Raw genomic sequence first — 22905 nt, 5'->3', positions numbered from 1 at the left:
CAGTTACAGTAATTGCAAATTTATGTGTGTCAGAGGACTCATCCACAACAGTATTATCAATCTTCTGTTAACAGAAAAAAGATGTTGAAATCCACTGCTAGTCAACAGCTCAATGGAATTATAACTGCAATGTCTGTAACCTTAAATAATTTGCCCCTTTTAAAAAAGCACTCAAACATTCCTCTGCTTGCTACATGCTCTCAACTGTATCAATAACTAGGGCACATAGATCATACATTGAACCACTTCGTAGAGAAGGTTTGTTTTCCGGCAGCAATGGAGTACTGTACTTCTCTTCAATGGCCTCTAGTTCAGTTTTGAGATCATCTAATGTCCAATCAGGATCAGGATCAAATGACACCCCACGAGCATTCTTCAAGTGCAAGTCCAACTTTAAAGGGCTTCTGTGTAAATCAAAATTGAAAATCATCAGGTAAGTAAGGAAGTTAAATAGAACTTACAAGCACAAGAATTTCTGAACTGCAAACTATTATACAAAAGCCATAGTAATTCCTGATCTAATGCACAAAACTCATAAATCTGACAAAATTATTTTGGCTTAGCCAGGGTGCATGCACCCAACCCCTGGGATGAAAGCACTGGGTGTGAGACCAGTTGGGTCCATTCCGCACCTAGGTGCACAACAGCACACCCCAGCCTGCCGGGGGACACAGGGTTCAAATTTTCAAAATTTAAACTTTAAACATAAAACTTTTATATTTGCATCTTTCAATTTCAACCTACAAAATTTTATATTTTGCACCCTGGCTGTATATGTTTGGCATTGTCTAACTATTAGATGTTTTGGAGTTTTTGGCTGGAATCCGACGAAACAATTTCTGGTCAAATCTACATTTTTGTTGTTTAGTCTGGATTTTTGACTGTATATATGAATTCAGAATCCTGAAAAACCCCTGAGGCACTCAGGTTGTGGAGAGTTCACAACTCAAACTTGTGATTCCAGCAAATCCATGACGGATTCTGAGCAATTTTGACCAGAAAAGGCGCTGGAAAACCCTCCAAAACGTCTAGGAGATAGACTACGGCTATATGTTTTTCCCAAAATTTAGAAACTTTGATTTAATTTGTGAGAAGATAGCTTCTCTAGATATTAACCATTAGATCTATGGAAGCAGCCTATAAATTTGCCTTTATTTAAATAGCGTCCAGTTAACTAAGATATAATCTTTCATTTGCAATGCTTTGACTTCCAAAAATAACAGAATCAAGGAGTGTTCTTAAAGCTAATTGTTCTAAAATAAGGACCTTTCCAAAAGATTATTACGGTGATGGAAATTTAACAGCAATACAGCTAGTCTGATCATACTTACCAAGGTCAAGTTAGAATTTGAATTCAAATTAAATATGTTAAAGAAATAAAAGTTTAAATTTATTAAAAAAAAACTATATATATAATAAAAGATAAATTTAATAATTTGGATTGACAAAAAAAAGCAGATTGGGAAGATCCAGTTTGAAATAATTTGGCAGAAATTCAGATAAGAAAAAATCAGACATTTTTTCTATTTATACGTCGAGCTTCAAGAATTAAAATGAGAAAAAAAATCCATTTTTTCTCTGTGCTAGTGTGATAGTTATTACAACAAGCATTAGGAAAGTGCAGCATGCATGATGACGAAGTGATTTATGACATGACAGAGCATGAGAGCCGACAGGTGAAGGAGAAAAAGAACCTTATTTTGTCGACAGAGAAAGACAGCCGCTGGGAGAAAAAAGGATTCAAACCACCTGGTGAGAATAATGTCCAGTGCAACCCCATGGAGAGAGGCAGTAATAACATGATCGCAGCCATGAACTAAAAGGGTCATACAGACAATGGCCATATGGATGGGGGTTGTACGACCCCCATTGAAGCCATCTCTATTGCAGATGATTCTAAAGCATTTGTGAGCAGACGCAATCTAAGAGATCCCTCTTCTAGATTACCGCAAGCAAAAGGGCTCAAATTTGAAGATCCATAGTTAAACCTCTCTATGAGTGGCAAGTATATTCTAGAAGCAACAAATCCTAGGATTGCAGTCCCATCCAGGATTTTATTTGTTTGTTAATCCAAAGTCCACGCGATCTATAGTTTGCTCCCTCGATGGGAGCTTCACACTTCATTCTTGGCTTTTCTCGATGGATATGGAGGTGCAACAAGAAGGGCCCTTGAAGACTGACTTGCTATACAAGCAGATCCCCCCTTTCGGCTCCAGTGTGACTGACTAGAGAACCCTGTGAAACTATTTCATTGATCGTGGGCCTTCTAAGGCAATGGGGAAGGAAATCCACGCTGTTTCTAGATACTCTAACCAAACTAAAGTTACTCCGTTAGTCCAAGTTGTTGAGATGCCTGCTAGTGTACAGCAACCCTTGCCTTCAACCAAGGTAGCAGAGCTGCTTGAAAATCCTATTTGAGAGGTCTTTTTTATTAAGTTCTAGAAACACAATATGTTCCTAACGTTAGTGTTGTTCAACTAAAGCAAGCAAATCCAGAGGAGGATTTTAATTTCTTCATGAACTGCAATAATGAATATGAATAGGGTTACTAAAATCTTGAACATAGTGAACTGATTGTGTTTTTTACGCAACAAATGTCAGATGAAGATGCTTCAAGAAAAGGAATATTTTGAATCAGGAAACTAAAGAGATCTCTTTACACTCTTACTAGGGCATGGTATCTATTACCGCCCAATTTAGCAGTCTTGATAAGGTCCTTCAAGGCCCTAAGGTGGTACCACACATAATATGTACCCACCGTCACCTTGGCACGGTATCCCCGCACTTTAAACCAAGAGGCTTCCCTAATCTGAACACACAAAACTTCACCCAAAGTCAATATACCAGTTCCTAGATAGTAGATACCATATATACAGTGAAGATATGAGTTAATTAATTACTTTACTGATCTCGAATATGAAATAGACCTGCAGTAAACACAGACCAGAAACCAGAACACCACTTAAACCTCAAAATATTTGTCTCTTAGAATAGAAGGTTCAGTGATGAATGCCCTTACAGAGGCAAGATGATATCCTTAATTTACCTCTTGATAAGTGGCTGTAAATGTACAACTGTGCCGTTATCCTGCACCTCTTGGACCTGCAAAAATAGTAAAAATGCAGAAAACTAGCATGCAAAAGTGCCCTTTGAGGCCACCCACAAGTATCAAAATAACTAGATCAATAGATATGTGGATGGGAAACTTGGGCATCCAGTAAGCAATGATAAACACAGCCCAGTGTTAGTTTTTGTTTCGGGTAACAGCAGACAGGTCTTCTCGTCTCTATGGTGTGTTATAGCTCTGATACCACTTGTTATAGATATGATCTGCAAATATATGAGAATACAAATATACCCAAAAATAATAAGATTGAAATAGATTGAAATGCTTCTTTATTGATCAAACCCTTAAGGTAGGGCAACACCATACATTCACTCCTTAAGGAAGGAGAACACTCCACAAGCCATATGCCTGTTCATACAATAATCCTTGACATCTCTCAATGGGGAATCTCTAGCCTCTATATAGGCCTCATACATACAATACCATGGGTCATTACCATGGTTCCCTCAATACCATCTATCTAATACCATGGGCTTATTATATTATTGCTAACTACTTGTGGTCTCTTACATGGTACGGGTTAACCATCTTATTTATTACTATGGCCCATCCCATTATTACATTATTCCCTTGGGTACCTCCCTCTGTACCCCATATTATCCCCCCTAGGTATACTACATTCCACCCCCCTTAACATGTTTCATGCCCGAAACATACGAAGAACACAAATAATAAGATCTATTCAAAAGAGTAGTCCACTGGTACCATGCACGTGCATCTAGCCATCCCAGAGAAAGGTGAACCCTCGATCTAGCTAGTGCCTCGCTCGCTTGAGATGGAAGTTGAGTCTGGCGGCTCTTCTGTGTTGATGTGTAGTAGGTGGATCGTCGCCCCTCTCTATCTGTCATGCAGAGGTTGTTGTCCTTGTGGCTAATTCGTTGCCATCGTGTTGGTTGTTTTCTTGCGGGGTGATGTAGGTGGTGATATGCTGAAGTCTTAACCAACGGTGTCTTTTTCCTTAATTCATCACCTAATGGAGCCTGATTGGTAGCTGGTACATGTTGTGGTGCCTGTTGTTGTTTCTTATCTTCCAATATTACTTCAACCACTAAGTCCCCATCTGATGTATCCGTATCTGTAACAGTTTCTGCTTCAGCCTCCTTGGAATCTACCTATTTTTCTTGTACCTCATTTGATGTTTGTGTTTGGTTGTCGACCATCAAGGGCTCATCATCTAATGTGTCAGTCCCTGGAACATCTTCTGCTTCAGCCTCTTTGGACTCTACCTGTTTATTGATGGAAATATCATGTAACAGTGTCACGGGGGAGCGCCGCCCCCCCAATCCCGCTCCCAATCTGCGCTCCGGGCGAGAGCGACTCGGGAGCGCACTCCTTAAAAAAAAAATCGCTCCCTGCCTTTTCCGGAGCGTTTTGCCTTTTTTGCAATTTTTTTTTGTAGTAATGTTCGAAATGCAATTTTTTTTTAAAGAAACAAATAATTTTTGAGTGGGGCAACTTAAGGATCAAGTCTAGGCCCTAGTATTGATATGCTATTCATGGTAATGTTAAATTCTTAAAATAAAAGTGACATTCTCCGTAATCTTCAGTTTCATCCTTTTACTTAAATTTTTAACGTTACCATGAAATGACTCAAGATGTTTGAGAGTGGTTCCGGCCTCATTGGATTTCATATGGAGAAAGTAGAATTTTAGATTTCATTCAAAATCCAACAGACTTATCAGTTTTTCAGGATTTCAGGATTGGGGGATTGCAATGTTTCCATTGAATTTTGTCATGTATTAGGGTATGGAACTCGTATTTAATCAAGAGCACCAATCCCTCTAGGTACCTTGATGTTAGTGACATTGGTTGTCGAACTCCTCTATCATGACCCTCCTAAAAATGTACGCATCACTCAAACAAAATCTTGACTTGACATGCTATGCTTGTTCTATCTTATGTTAATGCTTAGAGGGTGATATTAATGACAAAGATCCCTATACAGATACAGAGGTAATGACAAAGATACCTTTGGATATTAATGCTTAGAGGGTGATATTAATGAAAAAATCCTGATTTTCCAACAAGACTAAAAAATTAGACATTTCTCGTGGTGGCAAGAAGCCCAAGCATAAGAAATAGATAATAGATTTACTTTTGTTTTCTAGTTTCTAGTAGCTTTTATAACTATTGACTCTTTCATATTTATTATGATATTTTTTTTAAACAATATATGACAATTCAAGTTTGAAGTTGGCAATTATAACTCATTAGTAATGAATTATGAATATGATGCTTCATGAAAGTTGAAAGTTGTTTCATTTCATTTCATGTTATGATATTATTTGTTGTAATGGTTACACTTAGCTTACGAGTACAACTTTGGTGATCAATGATGATAAATGTTATATATTGAATTTTGAAAGCTTGAAACTTTAAGATTGATGAATCATGAGACTCAATATGTTGTATGTTACTATGTTACTTACTTGTGGACGTGGTTGATGAAGATTATAACTTCTAGATGATTGTTGTTATATGGTTCAATTTATGTTTTTTTATGATTTTTATATCTAATTCATTATTCTACATGTTTTTGTTGACATATATGTATCAAAATATAAATATAAATATATATATATATATATAAAACGCTCCGGGATTCACTCCCAAACCGGGAGCTTCTGAAAATGTCGCTCCCGCTCCTGTTTTCGCTCCCGCTCCCCGCTTTCGCTTTCGCTCCCAAGTAACACTGTCATGTAATGTAATTTTCTTCTTTTTATACCAGAGCTTCAGGAATTTCTTCTCCACATTAATATTGATAGTACCCACCGATTCCATCCAAGGGTATCCCAAAACAACATCCACATTAGCCATATCTGAAGCATAAAAATCAGAATGCAATACATACTTGTCCATAGAAATCTTCAAAGCTTTATAAACTTGCACCTCCTCATTATTAACCTATGTGTACTCCATTTGTTTTGGTGGAACTTGCAATTTTTTGCCAAATTGACATTTATAAGATTTTGCTTGCAACTAGAAATTACAGACACAATGATCTTCTCCTTCTGAATATATCCATGAAACTGTAATAAGCAGATACAGTAGAAAATAACCCCACATGTTTCTCATTATCTTGACTTCTAGCATGAGACCATCTATCTAAAAGGAATTTTTCAAATTCTTCATCAGGCAGGTTGGAACACTTCTTTGTGTTAAGTAATTCCCACCATGTGGCCGCCTCATCTAAAAAATTAGCCACTACCCAAAATCTCCAATGTTTTTCCCATAATGACTTTTTTGCTTTTATGTATTCTTCAATAGTAGGACCATCATCTTTTCCTGTAAAATATAGAATCGCCATGAAGAGGGTTTGGGAAAAAAAAATCACTTACTTGGCGAAAATTTGAAATTGTCACAATTTAGTCAATACTACTCAGAATCCCTATTATGACCTGTTTTCAGAAATGGAACAACCATTCTGCATCTTCTCATGTGATAGAAATCTCGATCTAGGCACTGGAATTTCAAATTCGCGCTGCAACTGTCTCGCCATCACAATAATTTCTGAAAAAAATAGTTGATTTTAAATCAGTGATATCTCCTTCATCTGGACTCCGATTCGGCCGATTTTCTTTTCAAATTGGGTATTTTTTCACAACCAACCCAGATTTGCAATTAGATTCTCAAATGTTGCACCAGAATACAGATCTGATCTGCAAATTTGCCACCCCAAAAAATGTCTGCAACAGAGCTGATTTTTAAATCATCGATATCTCCTTCATCCGGACTCCGATTCGGTCGATATCTCCTTCGCTCCTTAAGGAATGAGAACACTCCACAAGCCATATGCCTGTTCATACAATAATCCTTGACATCTCTCAATGGGGAGTATCTAGCCTCTATATAGGCCTCATACATACAATACCATGGGTCATTACCGTGGTTCCCTTAATACCATCTATCTAATTCCATGGGCTTATTACATTATTGCTAATTACTTGTGGTCCCTTACATGATACGGGTTAATCACCTTATTTATTACTATGGCCCATCCCACTATTACATTATTCCCTTGGGTACCTCCCTCTGTACCCCATATTATCCCCCCTAGGTATACTACATGGTGTCTAAGAGGTTAAGCCTGTAAGGAACATGAGATCTCCAAAACCCAGAAAATTGGTTAAATTAAAGTGAATTAATTGGGGAAGTTTGATTTTGCAATAGAGACTTTCGGAAAAATTAATTGACGGAGACAAGATGATCTTAGCCATCGGTTGAGATGTGATCGTGGTCGTCGAGGCTCCAATGAGATATTATAAGAGCAAGTCGAAGGGTTTGGAAAAGAGACATCAAGGCACAGTTTATCATTTGAAAAATTCAACTACCCAGTTGCAAGTATTCAGCAAGGGCGGAGTTGAAGGTAGGGAAAGCATTAGAAGCAGGGGATCAGCAGAGATTTCCTCAGTATTTTCCAGTGTCTGGGAGACAGGAATAGGAGGCCGAATTATCTACAAAGGAGGCCATATTCAGCCAATACAAGTAGCTGATTGACAGTGCAAGTGGCAGAGGAATCTGTTCAGTGAGCTAGAAGTTGGATATATCATCCAAAGCCAGAGCAAGTGGGCCTAGAGCAATCCAGGTGGCAGAGTGACTCGCTGAAGGGTGATTCCAGAGGCTGAATGAATTTCTGGGAGCAGCAGTGCGCATTTCCTAGAGGCAATGCGAATAGCCTGGAGAAGTGTGAGTTGATTGGAGAGGGCTAGATCGAGTAGCGGAGGGAGATCGTTAGTCTCCATATTATTTTGCCAGTGGTTTTCTAGTGAAAGGCAACCAATCGTAATTTCTCCTAAATTGCTAAATAATAATAAAACCCTCATCTGCTGCATTGGTTTTCCATTCGGGGTTTTTCAGGGACATTTATCCAAAAATAACGGTGTCATATTTTTACGTGTGTGCATATTTTCTCAATTCCAGTTTTTATATTCCGCAGTGTTTTTATCTGTGAATATTGCAATAGTGATTTAATCGTTATTTTCCGAATTAATAATTCAAAAGACAAATAATCTCCAATAGATAGAAGAATAAATTCCAGTTTATTGCAATCGTGAAAAGTTCACACCCAGCGTTTCAGATCTGCAAGTAAAATGAGTTTTCCAGCAATCTGGAAACTACTTGCAGAAAAGTGAGGTTGATTCCCCCTATGGTCAATGCCCAAAAAAAATTAGCAAGAAATATGCAATTTCTAGCAAGCTGGAAAGCATATTTTTACCCCAAAAAAAATCATAAACTATAAAACTCATATATGGAATAAATAAGGGTCACAAAATAATATTTACCTTTTTAATCAAACCCTTGAGTGAGGGTTTTGCCAAATCTGGAAAAAATGTTGTGGCAAACTACAAATCTGCGAAAAAACACCTTGAAAATACCCTTTTAGGTATGTTTTTAAATACAGAAAATAGAGGGAAACAATTTTCTTGGGTAAAGCAATAGATCTTAAACCAAATTCCAAGGATTTACTAGCATTTTAACATAAAATTTAGGCACAAGCTATAAAATATTTTTTTATATTTTATTTTTATATAAACAGAAAATAAAATGAGTTGAGTAAAAATAGTTGTTGTGATGTCCTCACCGTTGCCATGTTTTTACCCTTTCCAAGGCGTGAAGTCAAGATCAAAACCCCCTCTTTTGTCAATTATGCAATTTGGACTTGGATAAGGGGATTGACGACTAGGTGACGATCAACCCCTGATCTCGTCAAAAATAGGATTATGATCCCCGAATCCTACCAGGAAATCTCTTTCTATGGAGAAGTCTCCAACCACTGGGTCAACTACAGTAAAAAGTGAAATTGTACCCATGCTAAAGGAACCCCCAATAAAGATTTGTCTAGCAATGAAGTTTGACAAACACCTTACACCTACAAAGGAGAGATGGAAGTTAGAATGCTAAAATCTCCTTCCACGTGACAATGTTGCACCTTGATTAGAACGCTAAACTCTCCTTCCATGTGACAATGTTTGACACTCGATGGATTAACACAATCGCCTTGTAGTAACCCTAGCAAATCATTAGTATTCTTTTAGCTCTCTTACAACATTAACTAAGAAAATAAAATTTTGAATGTCAACCCCAAAAATTGTATTGGAAAAAAGATATTATGGCATATGATCTCACAGTTCAACAAGTACCCATTTTGGGAGGAATTTAGCCTTCTACAGATTTCCTTTGTGACAACTAGTTTATCCCTCTCCCAAAAATAATATTTTCTTGACTTGTCACCCACAAGAATAGAGCTTAAGTTGGTTACATAAAAATGACTCTTTTGCAATGATAATCACCCAATAGGAGATTCAATTTGCTCTTGGAAAAGCATCGACTAGTTAATCTGCTTTGAAAGTGTGTCAATGTTTCCTTAGGAGGCACAGCTAAGTGAGAGGTGCCAATGGCTAGTTAATCACAACATCCATCGTGAGAAAGTCAACGTTCACCTTCAATGAGCAACAACTTGCTTGGAGGATGGAGCACTTGCCTTAATTTGTATTTGAGACATTGCTATATGGTCAAACCAACCCCTACATGCCTCTAGAATTAGAAATGGACCCAACGACTAGTTGACCCAAACAACTAGTTGGTGGTTGTTGGACTATCAATGATTTGCTTGAGGAGGCTAATATTCAACCTTGAAGAGGCTTGGAATGGTCCAACTTTCCCTTGAATTCATCTATTGCATGGGTTTCCATTGTTGATAACTCAATAGGGCAATGAATATGTTAATTCTTTGTTATTCCAATGAGTAATACATCAAACAGCTACCAAAACAGTAAGAACAGTGACAATATATAGGCTGCAAGCCAGGACCAAAACCCTTCCTCTTGAGGGGAAAACCCGTAAATCTCTTCTTTATCTTTCAGATCTTTCAATTGACAAATACCATGATCTAGACTCAAACAAATACCCTCCAAGATCATGTTTACCACAGCTTCCTATTGCAATCTCTTCGACCTCCCAGTAGATCTGAAATTTTTCTCCCAGTAACTACTGCTACTTCTTTAGGAGACTTCGATCTCCCTCTAACAACCTTCCTCTTGACTTTGCTTGTATTGACTTGAGTCCTAGGGCTAAAAGGATGCCCTAAGAGACCTTCACTTGCCTTCCCTTCTCTTCTGCTTCCAAAATCGAACCCCAAAAGATCTAGCGCATAAACCCTAACTTCGATCCTCCCAGAAGAATATATAAGGCCTAGAAAAACACTTCAACTTCTTTGACTTCCTCTTCTTCGTACTTCCTTCTTTGACTTTCTTCTTCTTCTGCTTCTTCGCATAAGAGGTGAGTGAGTGAGTGATCCAAATGGAGGACGAGTTCCTCTTATATATAGGCTTCTTCAAGGTTGGACGTGGCTCTTCATGTAGGTCACCTTGATAGCTCATTAGGCTGACTTGATCTTGGAGGTATTTTGACACTTTAAAGACAAAACAAATTTATGTGCCCATAGAGTCTTAAATATATGAAAATGACTCTTATACCTAAGGAAAACCCTAGAAGCACTCAATGGGTGCTTGACCTATAAAATAAAAGAACTTGAGCATGAAACCCATGCTCCAATAATAATAATAATTTCTTTTTCATTTTATATTTACAAGAATACATTTCATACTTATGAAGACCGAACCTAGTTACACATTTTTCAACTCTCCCTCTTAACTAGAGAGGTATTCATAAGAGGTACATGGTTATTCTCACTCTGAAAAGATCTCATAAGAAGAGTCGGATTGGTAACCCATCTGTCTAGCATCATATTAACCATCATTGTCACATAGCAAGGCCTTGACTAACAGTTCTATCTCTCCACAATATCATAGCACAATGTTGGCGAGACCAATGATGTATAGACACCATCATCATTGTCTCCCAAGGTACATACCCCACCCAGGTGTTCACAGAGTATGACCTCCCATTGGACTATTCTTATCTTGGGTAGCTAATCCTCAAAGAATATCGGTCCACGACTACTCTTGTCTTGAATGCCCTACCACATTCTCAAAGATTATCGAATGTCAGATGGTTACCCAATCCTCCATTCTTTCTTCCCAAGTGAAGACAAGAATGTTGTGTCTATCTCTCCCTCTCAATTAGGGAGGACAAATCCACCAAACCAAGCTTGTCCCTTAAGTATACAAGCTTCTTGTTCGGAAGTGATTTCGTCAATATGTCAGCTACCTGTTCATCAATGGAGATATACCGTAGCTGCAACACACCATTTTGTACTAGCTCTCGAATATAGTGATACTTGTTGTTGATGTGCTTTGTCTTTCCATGGAACACTGGATCCTCAAACAAACGAATACAACTAGTGTTATCACAAAGTATCACTATAGGGTTCATCGGTCCTTCAAACAAGTCGGATAGCAGCTTCCTTAACCATACTACTTCTCTGCTTACTTCACACGGTGCAACATATTCAGCCTCAATAATACTCAAAGCAACGACATCTTGCTTTCTGCTCATCCATGAGACCATGGAGGATCCTAAACTGAAACATCCTCCCATAGTCCTCCTTCCATCCTGTTCACTGCCTCCCAATCAGAATCTATATATCCAATCAGTTGGACATCATTCCTTCTACCATATTTCAGACAATAGTTGATGGTTCCTCACAGATATCTCAGAATATGCTTTGCTGCTATCCAATGATCATGCTTCAGCTCCACCTGGAATTGACTACGTATATTTACTGCAAAATATGTCTGGTCGAGTATTCATGATCCAAAAATGGATCCTGGATAAACCTCTAAGTCTAAAAGACTTCATATAAAAGGTAAAAGGTGCCAAATGGCACAAATCCTTTATAAATCATAGGAAAATGAAAATCACAGGTTGCTCCTGGTAATAGTCTCAGCAGAGATCTCCTCATTTTGAATCCAACGCAACTTGAATGGGCGAAAACGGACTCTAGATGAAGGAGTTATTGTAAAATGAAAATTGCCCAATGTCCTTAGAAAAGGAGGCAATTTCATTAAATTTTGAACTATATTGAAAATTTTGATTTTAGTATAGGCTCACGGGCCAATCCATAGCTAACACGTGGCAGGCCAGGATTGGGCCACGTGGCCTTGTTTGATTGGTCAAGAGGAAATATCACATCGCAATTATTTCAAAGGGAAGGACCTTGGGCCATCAGTGATTGCGATAAGCGATTGCCGCTTTATCGCATCGCACAGATCCATGGGAGGACTTAACAAAGGCCGAGGCCAATGCGACATGCGATCGCCGATTATCGGCGTCGGCGGATCAGGCATCGGCGATATATATCGGATCGGCGTATGTCATAAGGGAAGACCCCCGGGCCGTAGCACCGCGATATTGCGATATGCGATAATGCGATCACATCTAGACCGTTGGATCGCGAGTCTGATCAGACAGTGGCGATCTAACGGGGAATATCGCATCGCTATTAATTAGTTTTATTAATTTCATAAATTTTAATTTACAAATTAAAACTAACAAATAAACTTTATCAAATCAAATTTACATATTCAAATAAAATCACCAAATCAAATAAGATTTTGTTTTATAAAATTAACACGTATCAAAATTAGGACACGGAGATGGAGGGAGGCGGTGAATGGAGACTTAAAAGAAGGAAGGTTATCTTGAGAGGGGGGGGGGAAGAATGATTAAGGGGCGGTTGGAGGAAGTACAGTTGAGATGAGGAAAATTTGTAACACGAAGTTATCAACAATAAGGACTAAGCCTTGTTTGTTATGAAGTTTTTGGGCATGGGGAAACAGATTGCAGCAATTGAGAAGCATTCTGGACTGAGTACCTAAGTTGTACTCAGTTTGGCTGGGAGGTTATGGTCATTTGGTAACGGGAGCGAAAGCTGGAGCAATTCTGAAGCCTCTTCATCCGCAGGAACCCAGGTAGGTACTTCTCATCAAATCAATTAATTTGATATATGAATTTTGGTATAATTTTAAAGCAGGTTCATGAAGATTTCATATTCTGTTTAGAGTAAATAGTTGTTTAAATTATTTAGAGCATTACATTTTGGTATCAGAGCAGGGGTGTATGTAACAACCTATCTCGAATCACGAGCAGCTTAGCAAAATTAGCATGCATGTGAGGTATGCATATGATAGCTACATATGCATGCATCATATACATTGCACTAATATACATATCAACTACTCATGAAGAATGTCTAAATATAAGATAAATGAATTAATTATCAAAAGTGTTAATTAAATACCTAATTTTCGTAAATAGAATGAATATACATTTAATTTATAGGTTTACCAACTCGTATATAACCCAAAATGTATATTAAATAAATTAAATCCATAAACTTTATTATTAAACCTGATATGTTATAAAAATAAAATAATATTTAAATCATTATGGCTATATACTATTTTAATAAATCAAAACACCAACCATCATAGTTAAAAGTGATTCCACCCTATGTTGTAAAGTCATCTGATTCAATTAAATGCAAGAAGCATGATGAGGCAACCACCGTTTAACAGGAAATAATATTCTTTTATAAAGACAGTGAACAAATGCGTAGAGGTAAAGGTACCTCTACATTTAAGAGAGGAAGAATGGTTTCAAAAGGGGGGGGGGAATCCTTTGGGCTGCTTTGGGAACGCACAGTTGAGAGGAGGAAAATTTGTAACAAGAGATTACAAACAGTAAGGACTGAGCCTTGTTTGTTTCTGAAGTTTTTGGGCACGGGGAAACAGTTTGCATCAATTGAGAAGCATTCTGGACTGAGCACCTAGGTTGTACCCAGTTTGGCTAGGAGGTTTTGGTCGTTTTGGTAACACAGCGGGAGCAGGAGTCGCGACAGAGCAGACAGGTTAGTACTCAATAGAAGAATAGATAAATTTTGTATTAAAATTTCATATTTGTGAGTAGAAATATGGTTAAACTCTGTTAAATTTTGAATTTAAGGGCTTCACAGTTTTTCTGAACATGAATTTGCTAGACCTTGTTAAATTCTGAATTTAGGGCCCTTACATTTGTATGCATGCATCATATACATTGCACTAGTATATATATCAACTACTCATGAAGAATGTCTAAATATAAGATAAATGAATTATTAATTATCAAAAGTGTTAATTAAATACCTAATTTTCGTAAATAGAATGAATATACATTTAGTAAGAAATATAGTGAAAATGTTGAGTTTGTAGGTTTACCAACTCATATATAACCCAAAATGTATATTAAATAAACTAAATCCATAAACTTTATTATTAAACCTGATATGTTATAAAAATAAAATAATATTTAAATCATTATGGCTATATACTATTTTAGTAAATCGAAACACCAACCATTATAGTTAAAAGTGATTCCACCCTATGTTGTAAAGTCATCTGATTCAATTAAATGCAAGAAGCATGATGAGGCAACCACAGTTTAACAGAAAATAATATTCTTTTATAAAGACGGTGAACGAATGCGTAGAGGTAAAGGGACCTCTACTATTTAAGAGAGGAAGAATGGTTTCAAAAGGTGGGGGGTAATCTTTTGGGCTGCTTTGGGAAAGCACAGTTGAGAAGAGGAAAATTTGTAACAAGAGATCACAGACAGTAAGGACTGAGCCTTGTTTGTTTCTGAAGTTTTTGGGCATGGGGGAACAATTTGTATCAATTGAGAATCATTCTGGACTAAGTACCTACGTTGTACCCAGTTTGGCTGGGAGGTTTTGGTCGTTTTGGTAACGCAGCAAGAGTAGGAGTCGCGACAGAGCAGACAGGTTGGTACTCAATAGAAGAATAGATAAATTTTGTATTAAAATTTCATATTTGTGAGTAGAAATGTGGTTAAACTCTGTTAAATTTCGAATTTAAGGGCTTCACAGTTTTTCTGAACATGAATTTGCTAGACCTTGTTAAATTCTGAATTTAGGGCCCTTACAGAAAACAACGCAACTTGAATGGGCGAAAACGGACTCCGGATGAAGGAGTTACTGTAAAATGAAAATTGCCCAATGTCCTTAGAAAAGGAGGCAATTTCATTAAATTTTGAACTATATTGAAAACTTTGATTTTAGTATAGGTTCATGGGCCAATCCACAGCTGACACATGGCAGGCCAGGATTGGGCCACGTGGCCTTGTTTGATTGGTCAAGAGGAAATATCGCATCGCAATTATTTTAAAGGGAAGGACCTTGGGCCAGCAGGGATTGCGATAAGTGATTGCCGCTTTATCGCATCGCACAGATTCATGGGAGGACTTAACAAAGGTCGAGGCCAATTCGACATGTGATCGCCGATTATCGGCGTCGGCGGATCAGGCATCAGCGATATATATTGGATCGGTGTATGTCATAAGGGAAGACCCCTGGGCCATAGCACCGCGATATTGTGATATGTGATAATGCGATCACATTTGGACCGTTGGATCGCGAGTCTGATCGGACGGTGGCGATCTAACGGGGAATATCACATCGTTATTTTCGTTAAGACCAAGGACCGGGGCTCCTTCCTGTTGCGATTGCGATATGCAATCGAAGGCGGACCCGATAAGTTTATAGATGCGATTGTATGTGTTTTGAAGTCCGAAAAGCACCAATTTCCTTTGTAATTGTGTATTTCGTTTATTAAACGAAATACAAAGGGAGTTAAGCCCGATGCGATATTACGGACCCGAAAGGGTTCCGAAATGCCTTTGTATAATGTTTCAAGTCCGGAATTGTGTTTTGGCGGATTTTCTCCGTTTAAAATACATTTTCCTGTGTTTTGGGATTCTAAAGAATTTCAAGAGGCCCGAGGCACTCTTACGTTACAGAAATGGTGGCCACCTCCCCTTTTGGCATTGAGCAATGATTGTATAATGCCTGGAAGAGAGGAATAGTCGGAGGCACGACCAGAGAGGCACGGCCAGAGGAAGGCATTTTGGGAACCAAAGAGGCTTTGGTAACCATCCACGAGAGCTAGGAAGCATTATTCTTGGCAGACTCGAGGAGTTCAAGCCATCTCGAGGGATAAATCCCATTGTTGTAGAGCCAGCGAAGGGGGAGCTCAAAAATGGTAATGATCCCAAAGAGCCCGAGGAACAAAGAGCCCGAGAGCAAAGGAGCCTTAATCCCAAGAGGGACAGAGAGCCACAATCCCACAGAGAAGCGGGAGGTGGAGCGAAAGAGGCCAAGAGACCCACAGAGAGCCAGAGAGTCAAGGCCAGTCTGAATTCGAGCGTGCTGTTAGCTTCAACAGTTGAGGAAATGCAGAATTCTGATGGAGTCAGTGTTTGAAGAAGCTCAAGACAGCCAGGAGCACTGATTGAAGGAATCAAGTCCAAGGGAGTTTGGATCTGTTTGCAGCAACAGCCAGGGGTAAGATGGTATTTTGAGCCCATTGGTTCATTTGTAAACCATATGGAGTTGAGTCACGGACTTGTAAAAGAATTTGAGCCATAATCCCAAAGAGCCAAGTCAAATTGACAAGAGCTCATAGAGACATAGCCCACAAGAGTTTTGGGTGAACTCCTCATTAAATTGTTGTCTTATGTGTATTGTTTTACTACTGCATTATTCACTGTTATATGCATTTATGTATATGTTCAAGCACATTTAAATATCAGCATACACAGCAGATTTTAAAGCACATAAACAGCCAACAATAAATACAAGCATACACCTATATTTTCAAGCATTTCTTAATTCCACATTGGTTAATCATTAAAGACTTGGGAATATTCAAGCTTTGGAAGTGGGAGAGGTTCTTGTAAGCTAGACAAGCAGCCTAAGAGCCCCATTTTCAGATCAATTCACCAAGTACATCAATGAGCCAACAAGATGTCTATACCTGGAAGGATCCATAGGGCTTGATTCGAAACTCAGTCTCTTCAAGTTTGTGATCATCAGAGTGGTCATAGGTTTACAGTCCATCATGTCGAACTTCTTTAGAATCTCGATCACATACTTTCCTTGACCCAAATAGATTTCATTCGGTCCTTTCCAGACTTCTAGTCCCAAATAGTAATGCATCAGCCCAATATCCTTCAGATAAAATTCTGCTGCCAATTGCTTCTTACATTCTTCAATTTGACCTTCTACACCTGTCAAGAGAGGATCATCTACATACAAAAGAATAATTACAGGTTCATTGTTTACAACCTTAATATAAAGGTTCGAGTCAACATAACTTTTTGTGAAGCCTATTCTTTGTAGGTATGCATCCATTCTAGCATACCATGCCCTTAGTGCTTGCTTAAGGCCATATAATGCTTACTTCAATCTGCAAACATATGCCTTCCTATCCTTGACTTCAAATCCCAAGGGTTGTTCTATATAGACTTCTTCATATATAGTGTCATTCAGAAACGCAGTCTTGACATCCATTTGGTGGATGTTCCATCCCATCAATGCTGCCAGAGAGACTAATGATCGAATCGTTGTATATCTTGCTATTGGAGCAAATGTTTCTTCATAATCAATGCCTTCAAGTTGAGAGAACCCTCTAGCCACAAATCTTGCTTTATACTTATCTATACTTCCATCAGCTACATGCTTGATCTTATAGATCCACTTGGAAGTAACCACAGATTTGTCTTCGGGCCTAGGTACAATCTCCCAGAGTCCATTCTTCATTATAGATTGATACTCTTCATTCAGGGAATCCTTCCATTCTCGATGTTCTACAACCTCTTCAAAGGTGGAAGGTTCTACTTTTATTAATTTTGTCATGTATGCAGCATACCTAGAATATTTCTTGGGTCTCTTACTTTCTCTAAATGATCCTTGCGCTACCCCATGACCTTCTGCATCAAGTAGTGTGGATTTCAACCAATTAGGTATTTTCCTTGTTTCTAGAATGACCATGGGTTGAACAGGTTCACTTGGCCCTTCTTCTTCATGGTGTGATCCTTCTCCTTCCTTGTCAACTTCCTCCTCAAATATCGGAAGTTCTTCATCATCAGAATCTATAGAAAGTTCTTTTGACTTCTTGAATGTTATACTCTCATCAAATATGACATCACGACTAACTTCAATGTGATGTCCATCTTTCATATAGATTCTATAAGCTTTTGATGAGTTACTATACCCAACAAATATTCCCTTCATACCAGAAGGATCCAACTTCTTTCTTTTGTCCTTTGGTATATGAATATACATAGGACACCCAAAGATTCGGAGATGATCTACAAATGGCTTCTTCCCAGTGAACACTTCTTCCGGAGTCTTGTTATCTAGAGATCTGTGAGGAGATTGATTCTGAATGTAGACCAATGTCTTTGTTGCTTCTCCCCATAGAAACTTAGGTAAATCTTGATCATGTAACATTTCTTTTACACTTTCTTCAATGGATCTATTCTTTCTTTCTTCGACTCCATTTTGTTCGGGATTCTATGGGACTATCAGCTCCCTCTTAATCCCAAACTCCTTATAGAATGCTATAATCTCTTTGGATGTATATTCTCCTCCATTATCAGATCTTAGTATCTTGATTCTTCTTTCTGTAAGGTTTTCCACTTCAGCCTTGAATTCTTGAAATTTTGTAAATACTTCATCCTTGGTTTTCATTAAGTAAACCCAGGTCTTCCTTGAATGATCATCTATGAATGTGACATAGTATAGATAGCCTCCAAGTGATTTTGGAGTCACAGAGCCACACACATCAGAGTGAATGGGATCCAAGATTCTTTCGACCGCGAAACACTGGTTCCAAATGGTCTCTTGGTAGTCTTGCCCAATGCACATCCCTTGCAGACACCTTCATGGTCTTCCTTTAGATTCGGGATTCCATCTACTATGGAACTTAAAGTTGGAAGAATTTTGAAATGTAGATGACCAAACCTTCGATGCCAAAGTTCACATCGACCAATCTCAGTGTGAACTAGGGCTTGGTTTACAGGAGATATTAATCTGTAAAGCCTTCCTTCTCAATAAATTTAGCTTGATCTATGCTTAAGTCTTTTTCCCAAACAACTACCTTTCCATCAATGAAAGCTACTTTATCTCCATTATCTTCTAAACTTGAAATAGAAAGTAAATTTTTGTGCAAACCTGGAACAAAGAGAATGTTGTTGAGGTGAATGTTGCTTCCATCCTTCAATTTTATGGAAGTTGATCCAATGTCCTTCACCGGATAGCTTTTATTGTCTCCAAGTTCCACAGAGTAAGCAGATTTTCCTTTTGATAGGGTCTTCAATTGGTTGAAGTGACCAGTCATGTGCCTTGATGCACCACTATCGATTACCCAAATGTCTTCGTCTTGGAATGTACCAGAGAGAGCCGAGAAGAGACCTTCATCCCTTTCATTGATTGATGCCTTCTTTGAAGATAATAAGAAACTCCATGCTTCCTTGATACCTTTCTTGAGATGGTTTGCAATTTTCTTGATGAACTTCTTCATTGTAGAGGAGATCTTCATGATGCCCTTAGAGAACCAAAGCTCTAATAGCATGTTGAGAATTCAATAGGGAAATGAATATGTTAATTCTCTTAACTTGATAACTTCTTATGTTACCTTTTACTTATTAGCTTTGTTCTTTATTATCCAATGAGTAATACATCAAACAGCTACTAAAACAATAAGAATAGTGACACAGTATATATGCTGCAAACCAAGGCCAAAACCCCTCCTCTTGAGGGGAAAACCCGTACATCTCTTCTTTATCTTTCAGATCTTTCAGTTGACAAAAACCATGACCTAGACTCAGACAAATACCCTCCAAGATCAAGTCTACCACGACCTCCTACTGCAATCTCTTTGACCTCCCAGTAGATCCGAAATTTTGCTCCCAATAACTATTGCAATTGTTGCTGCTTCTCTAGGAGACTTCGATCTCCCTCTCATAGCCTTCCTCTTGACTTCGCTTGTCTTGACTTGAGTCCTAGGGCTAAAAGGATGCCCTAAGAAACAAAGAAATGACCATAGTAGTACTAAATGCACTACCAGAAGAATGGGGTAACTTCACTTCAAGCTTATATAGGAAGAAAGAGACTACTCCATTTCAAGATTTATGGTCACTATGTAAGATCGAAGAAACCAAGCAAAGATTGATGTTGGACCAAGCAAACAGAATCAAGCATATGCTACAATGACAAGAAGAAAGGGAAATTTTGAAAAGTTTGGTCCTTCAAAGAAAAGAAACATGGATAAGATAAGATGCTTCGAGTGTCAGGAACTTGGACACTACAAAAGAGATTGTCCTAATCGTGGTAAGGACAAGGGGAATAGAGAAGGACTACAAATTACTAAAGAAGTGCAAGAACCTGAGTCCAAGAAGCCTAAGAATGAAGAAGTAAAAGATCTCTACTATGACTGAGATGATCTTCTTCTCAAGAAGGTACTTTTCACTTGTAAATTATGGTCTTGATGCAGTTTAAAATTAGATAGGATGCACCTCATTAGAAAATAGCATAGAAATATTAGAAGTAAGAGCTCGTGACATGGAAGAAAGTATATCTGGTCCAAATCCTACTAATTAAGGAAGCTCTTAGGAAACCTCATGAGTATTCATGAGAAGCAAAAGAAAACATTTGCCGGATGAGGACATCAAATATCCTCGAGTTTCTCTAGAATTCTCATCAAAGGGCTCACCGATAGAGAAAGAAAGCAAAAGTTTTCCATTAGGAATTCCAACTTGTGAGATTCAAGGAATAATATGATGACACACCAAGGAGGCAAGTTTGAAGGATAAAGTCCCTTCGGATAAGCTACTACATGAAGTCTGGATGACTAAAAGAAAAAATGAGGTATGTATGCTCACATGGATTATCATGAAGGACATATAGTTAAATATGATCTAGAAAGGATCTCCTCCTCCAAAGTATTGCAGAAGAGCATAAGTCACACTAGATAATATATGCAACATGAGGAAGCTGACTACAAACAAGATTGGAAGCTCCTGGGAATGAAGTGTGTGAAAAGAAAGAAAGAGATCGTGATAATATATAACAATGATAGAGAGCATTCAATGTCCAAGAATATTTGACTAGAATATCTCCCAGAAGAAGTCGGAAAAAGATAGAAACCCTTGACACTAAATATCTCTGGGAGATGAGTCAATCTGCATGCAAGATGCCAACACTTATAGAAAGATGTCAAGGTGAAAGATCATTACAAAGGTAACTCTGAAGAGTTCAATGATTATTTTTAAACTAACATCTGGATGGGCTTATGTAGGACTATCAAAGGGAAGACATGTAAATGACTTCCAAGCAGACCATATAAAAGGATGAAATGTCCTTCTGAGATATATGGCATGAAAGCAGAATGACATGAAGCAAAGCCAGATGGAAAATCTGATAAATCACTTTCTGTTGAGAACATGATTGTCTCTATTGATTTTGAGTAGCATCGGATGTGATCTAGCTCCAAAATTTTGTGGAGGGGCTCGAATACATGAGATCTCCAAGACCCAGGAATCGTTTGGAGAAATTCCACCCGGATGATGAGTTATTAAAATAATTAATATTTTTAATGGGGTTCCTAAGTCTAAACTTGGGAAAATAAAAATATTAATGGGTATTAATAAATATATGGGTGAGAAGCTTTTAAGAGACGAGGATCAAGTCTGTTTTTATCTTAGCCGTTGATTAGGGACTTAATCTCGGTCGTTGATTCATCAACAGGAAAAGTATAAGAGAAGACTTGAGAATCATTTGGAGACACACCGTACTCAGTAACCCGAGGGAAAATGATTCTCAAGGAGAAGAAGTTCGATTTCAGAGGGAGAGTTGCAGGGTGAAGGAAGAGGAGGGTTTCAGCATTAGTCAGAGACTAAGGAGGAGGTGATGCAGTGCCTCAGAGAGACAACGCAGCCAAGGACACAGTTCTCATGCAATCCTCACGCAAATGACGCAGGGATGATGCAGTCCTCACACAAATGATGGAGGGGTGATGCAGTGAATGCTAGAGGGTCTCTAGGGTGTTAGAATTTCTCCTAGTTGAGGAGGAAAATTATCTCAGGTGTTTTCTTGAAGGTTTCTCTATGTACTGCAAAATCATTCCTTGTAAAGAGATTGTTGTTGAAGAATAATAAATAAACCCTCATCTGCTGCATTGGTTTTCCCGCATTGGGTTTTTTCGAAGACAATTGTCCAAAAATAACTATGTTAATGTGATTGATTCTTATGCTTGTATATAACTACTATTTTCTCCATGCTATTATGTGATAACTGCTGTAGAATTTATTTTAATGTTTACTAAAGCGTCTTGTAAATAACTTATTGTTGAAGATAAGTAGGAGACATAAATCAGTTACTGCAGTAAAATTTCGTGTTAGAAATTTTCACAGTCTCTCTCTCAGACGTGTGGATTTACTGGGCTATTTCTTGGAAGGTCGAAGTTACTGCTAGATCGAAGTCACTATTGGGTCAAAGTTACTGCTGGATCGAAGTTACTACTGGGTCAAAGTTACTGCAGGATCGAAGTTACTGTTGGGTCGAAGTTATGTTGTTGGGGAAGTTGAAAGTCTGCAACTGCAAAATCGAAGTGAATAGGTCAAAGTTGTTGTTGGAAGGTTATCATCTGCAGAAGAAAGGACAGGATGACTTGGTGATTAGAGGAAGTCTGTGTCTAGGTCGAGTCTTGGATCATCTCGTGAAACTATTAAAGGAAGAGTTGTTGACTGGGTTTTCCCCTAGATAGGAGTTTTGCCCTGGTTGTCCACCTACATCTGGTGTCTTTGATCTTCGTGTTATGGTTTTGGTAATTGCTTGATGAACTAAGTTAAAAGAACACAAGAAAGTTAATAAAAACATAAGAATATCACAAGCAAATTATCGACATAAAGAAAATCTTTTTGCCTCTCTGATTTTCCAACATGATGTCAGAGCTAAGGTGAAGAAGAAGGAAAAAGGCAAC

The 22905-nt window shown here is 38.2% G+C and overlaps 1 protein-coding gene across 4 annotated transcripts in view; it reads right to left on the bottom strand.

Moving 5' to 3' along the window:
* Positions 1-22905, bottom strand: part of LOC149172872 (mRNA export factor GLE1-like) — a 404516-nt gene that overhangs the window by 371687 nt on the left and 9924 nt on the right. For 3 of the 4 annotated variants that reach the window (XM_089424450.1, XM_089424449.1, XM_089424448.1), the window contains exon 2: positions 237-404. The exons of the other annotated variant lie outside the window; for it this stretch is intronic. In XM_089424450.1, the coding sequence (XP_089280576.1) occupies positions 237-404 (168 nt within the window). The remainder of the gene's footprint in view (positions 1-236; positions 405-22905) is intronic. 4 annotated transcript variants of the gene reach the window in all.

The sequence above is a fragment of the Pinus tabuliformis genome, chromosome 4_2 (genome assembly GCF_031772625.1).
Source record: "Pinus tabuliformis cultivar Carrire ecotype Pingquan chromosome 4_2, CPIR1, whole genome shotgun sequence".
Lineage (NCBI taxonomy): Eukaryota > Viridiplantae > Streptophyta > Pinopsida > Pinales > Pinaceae > Pinus > Pinus tabuliformis.
This window is presented reverse-complemented; position numbering and strand designations above follow the sequence as displayed.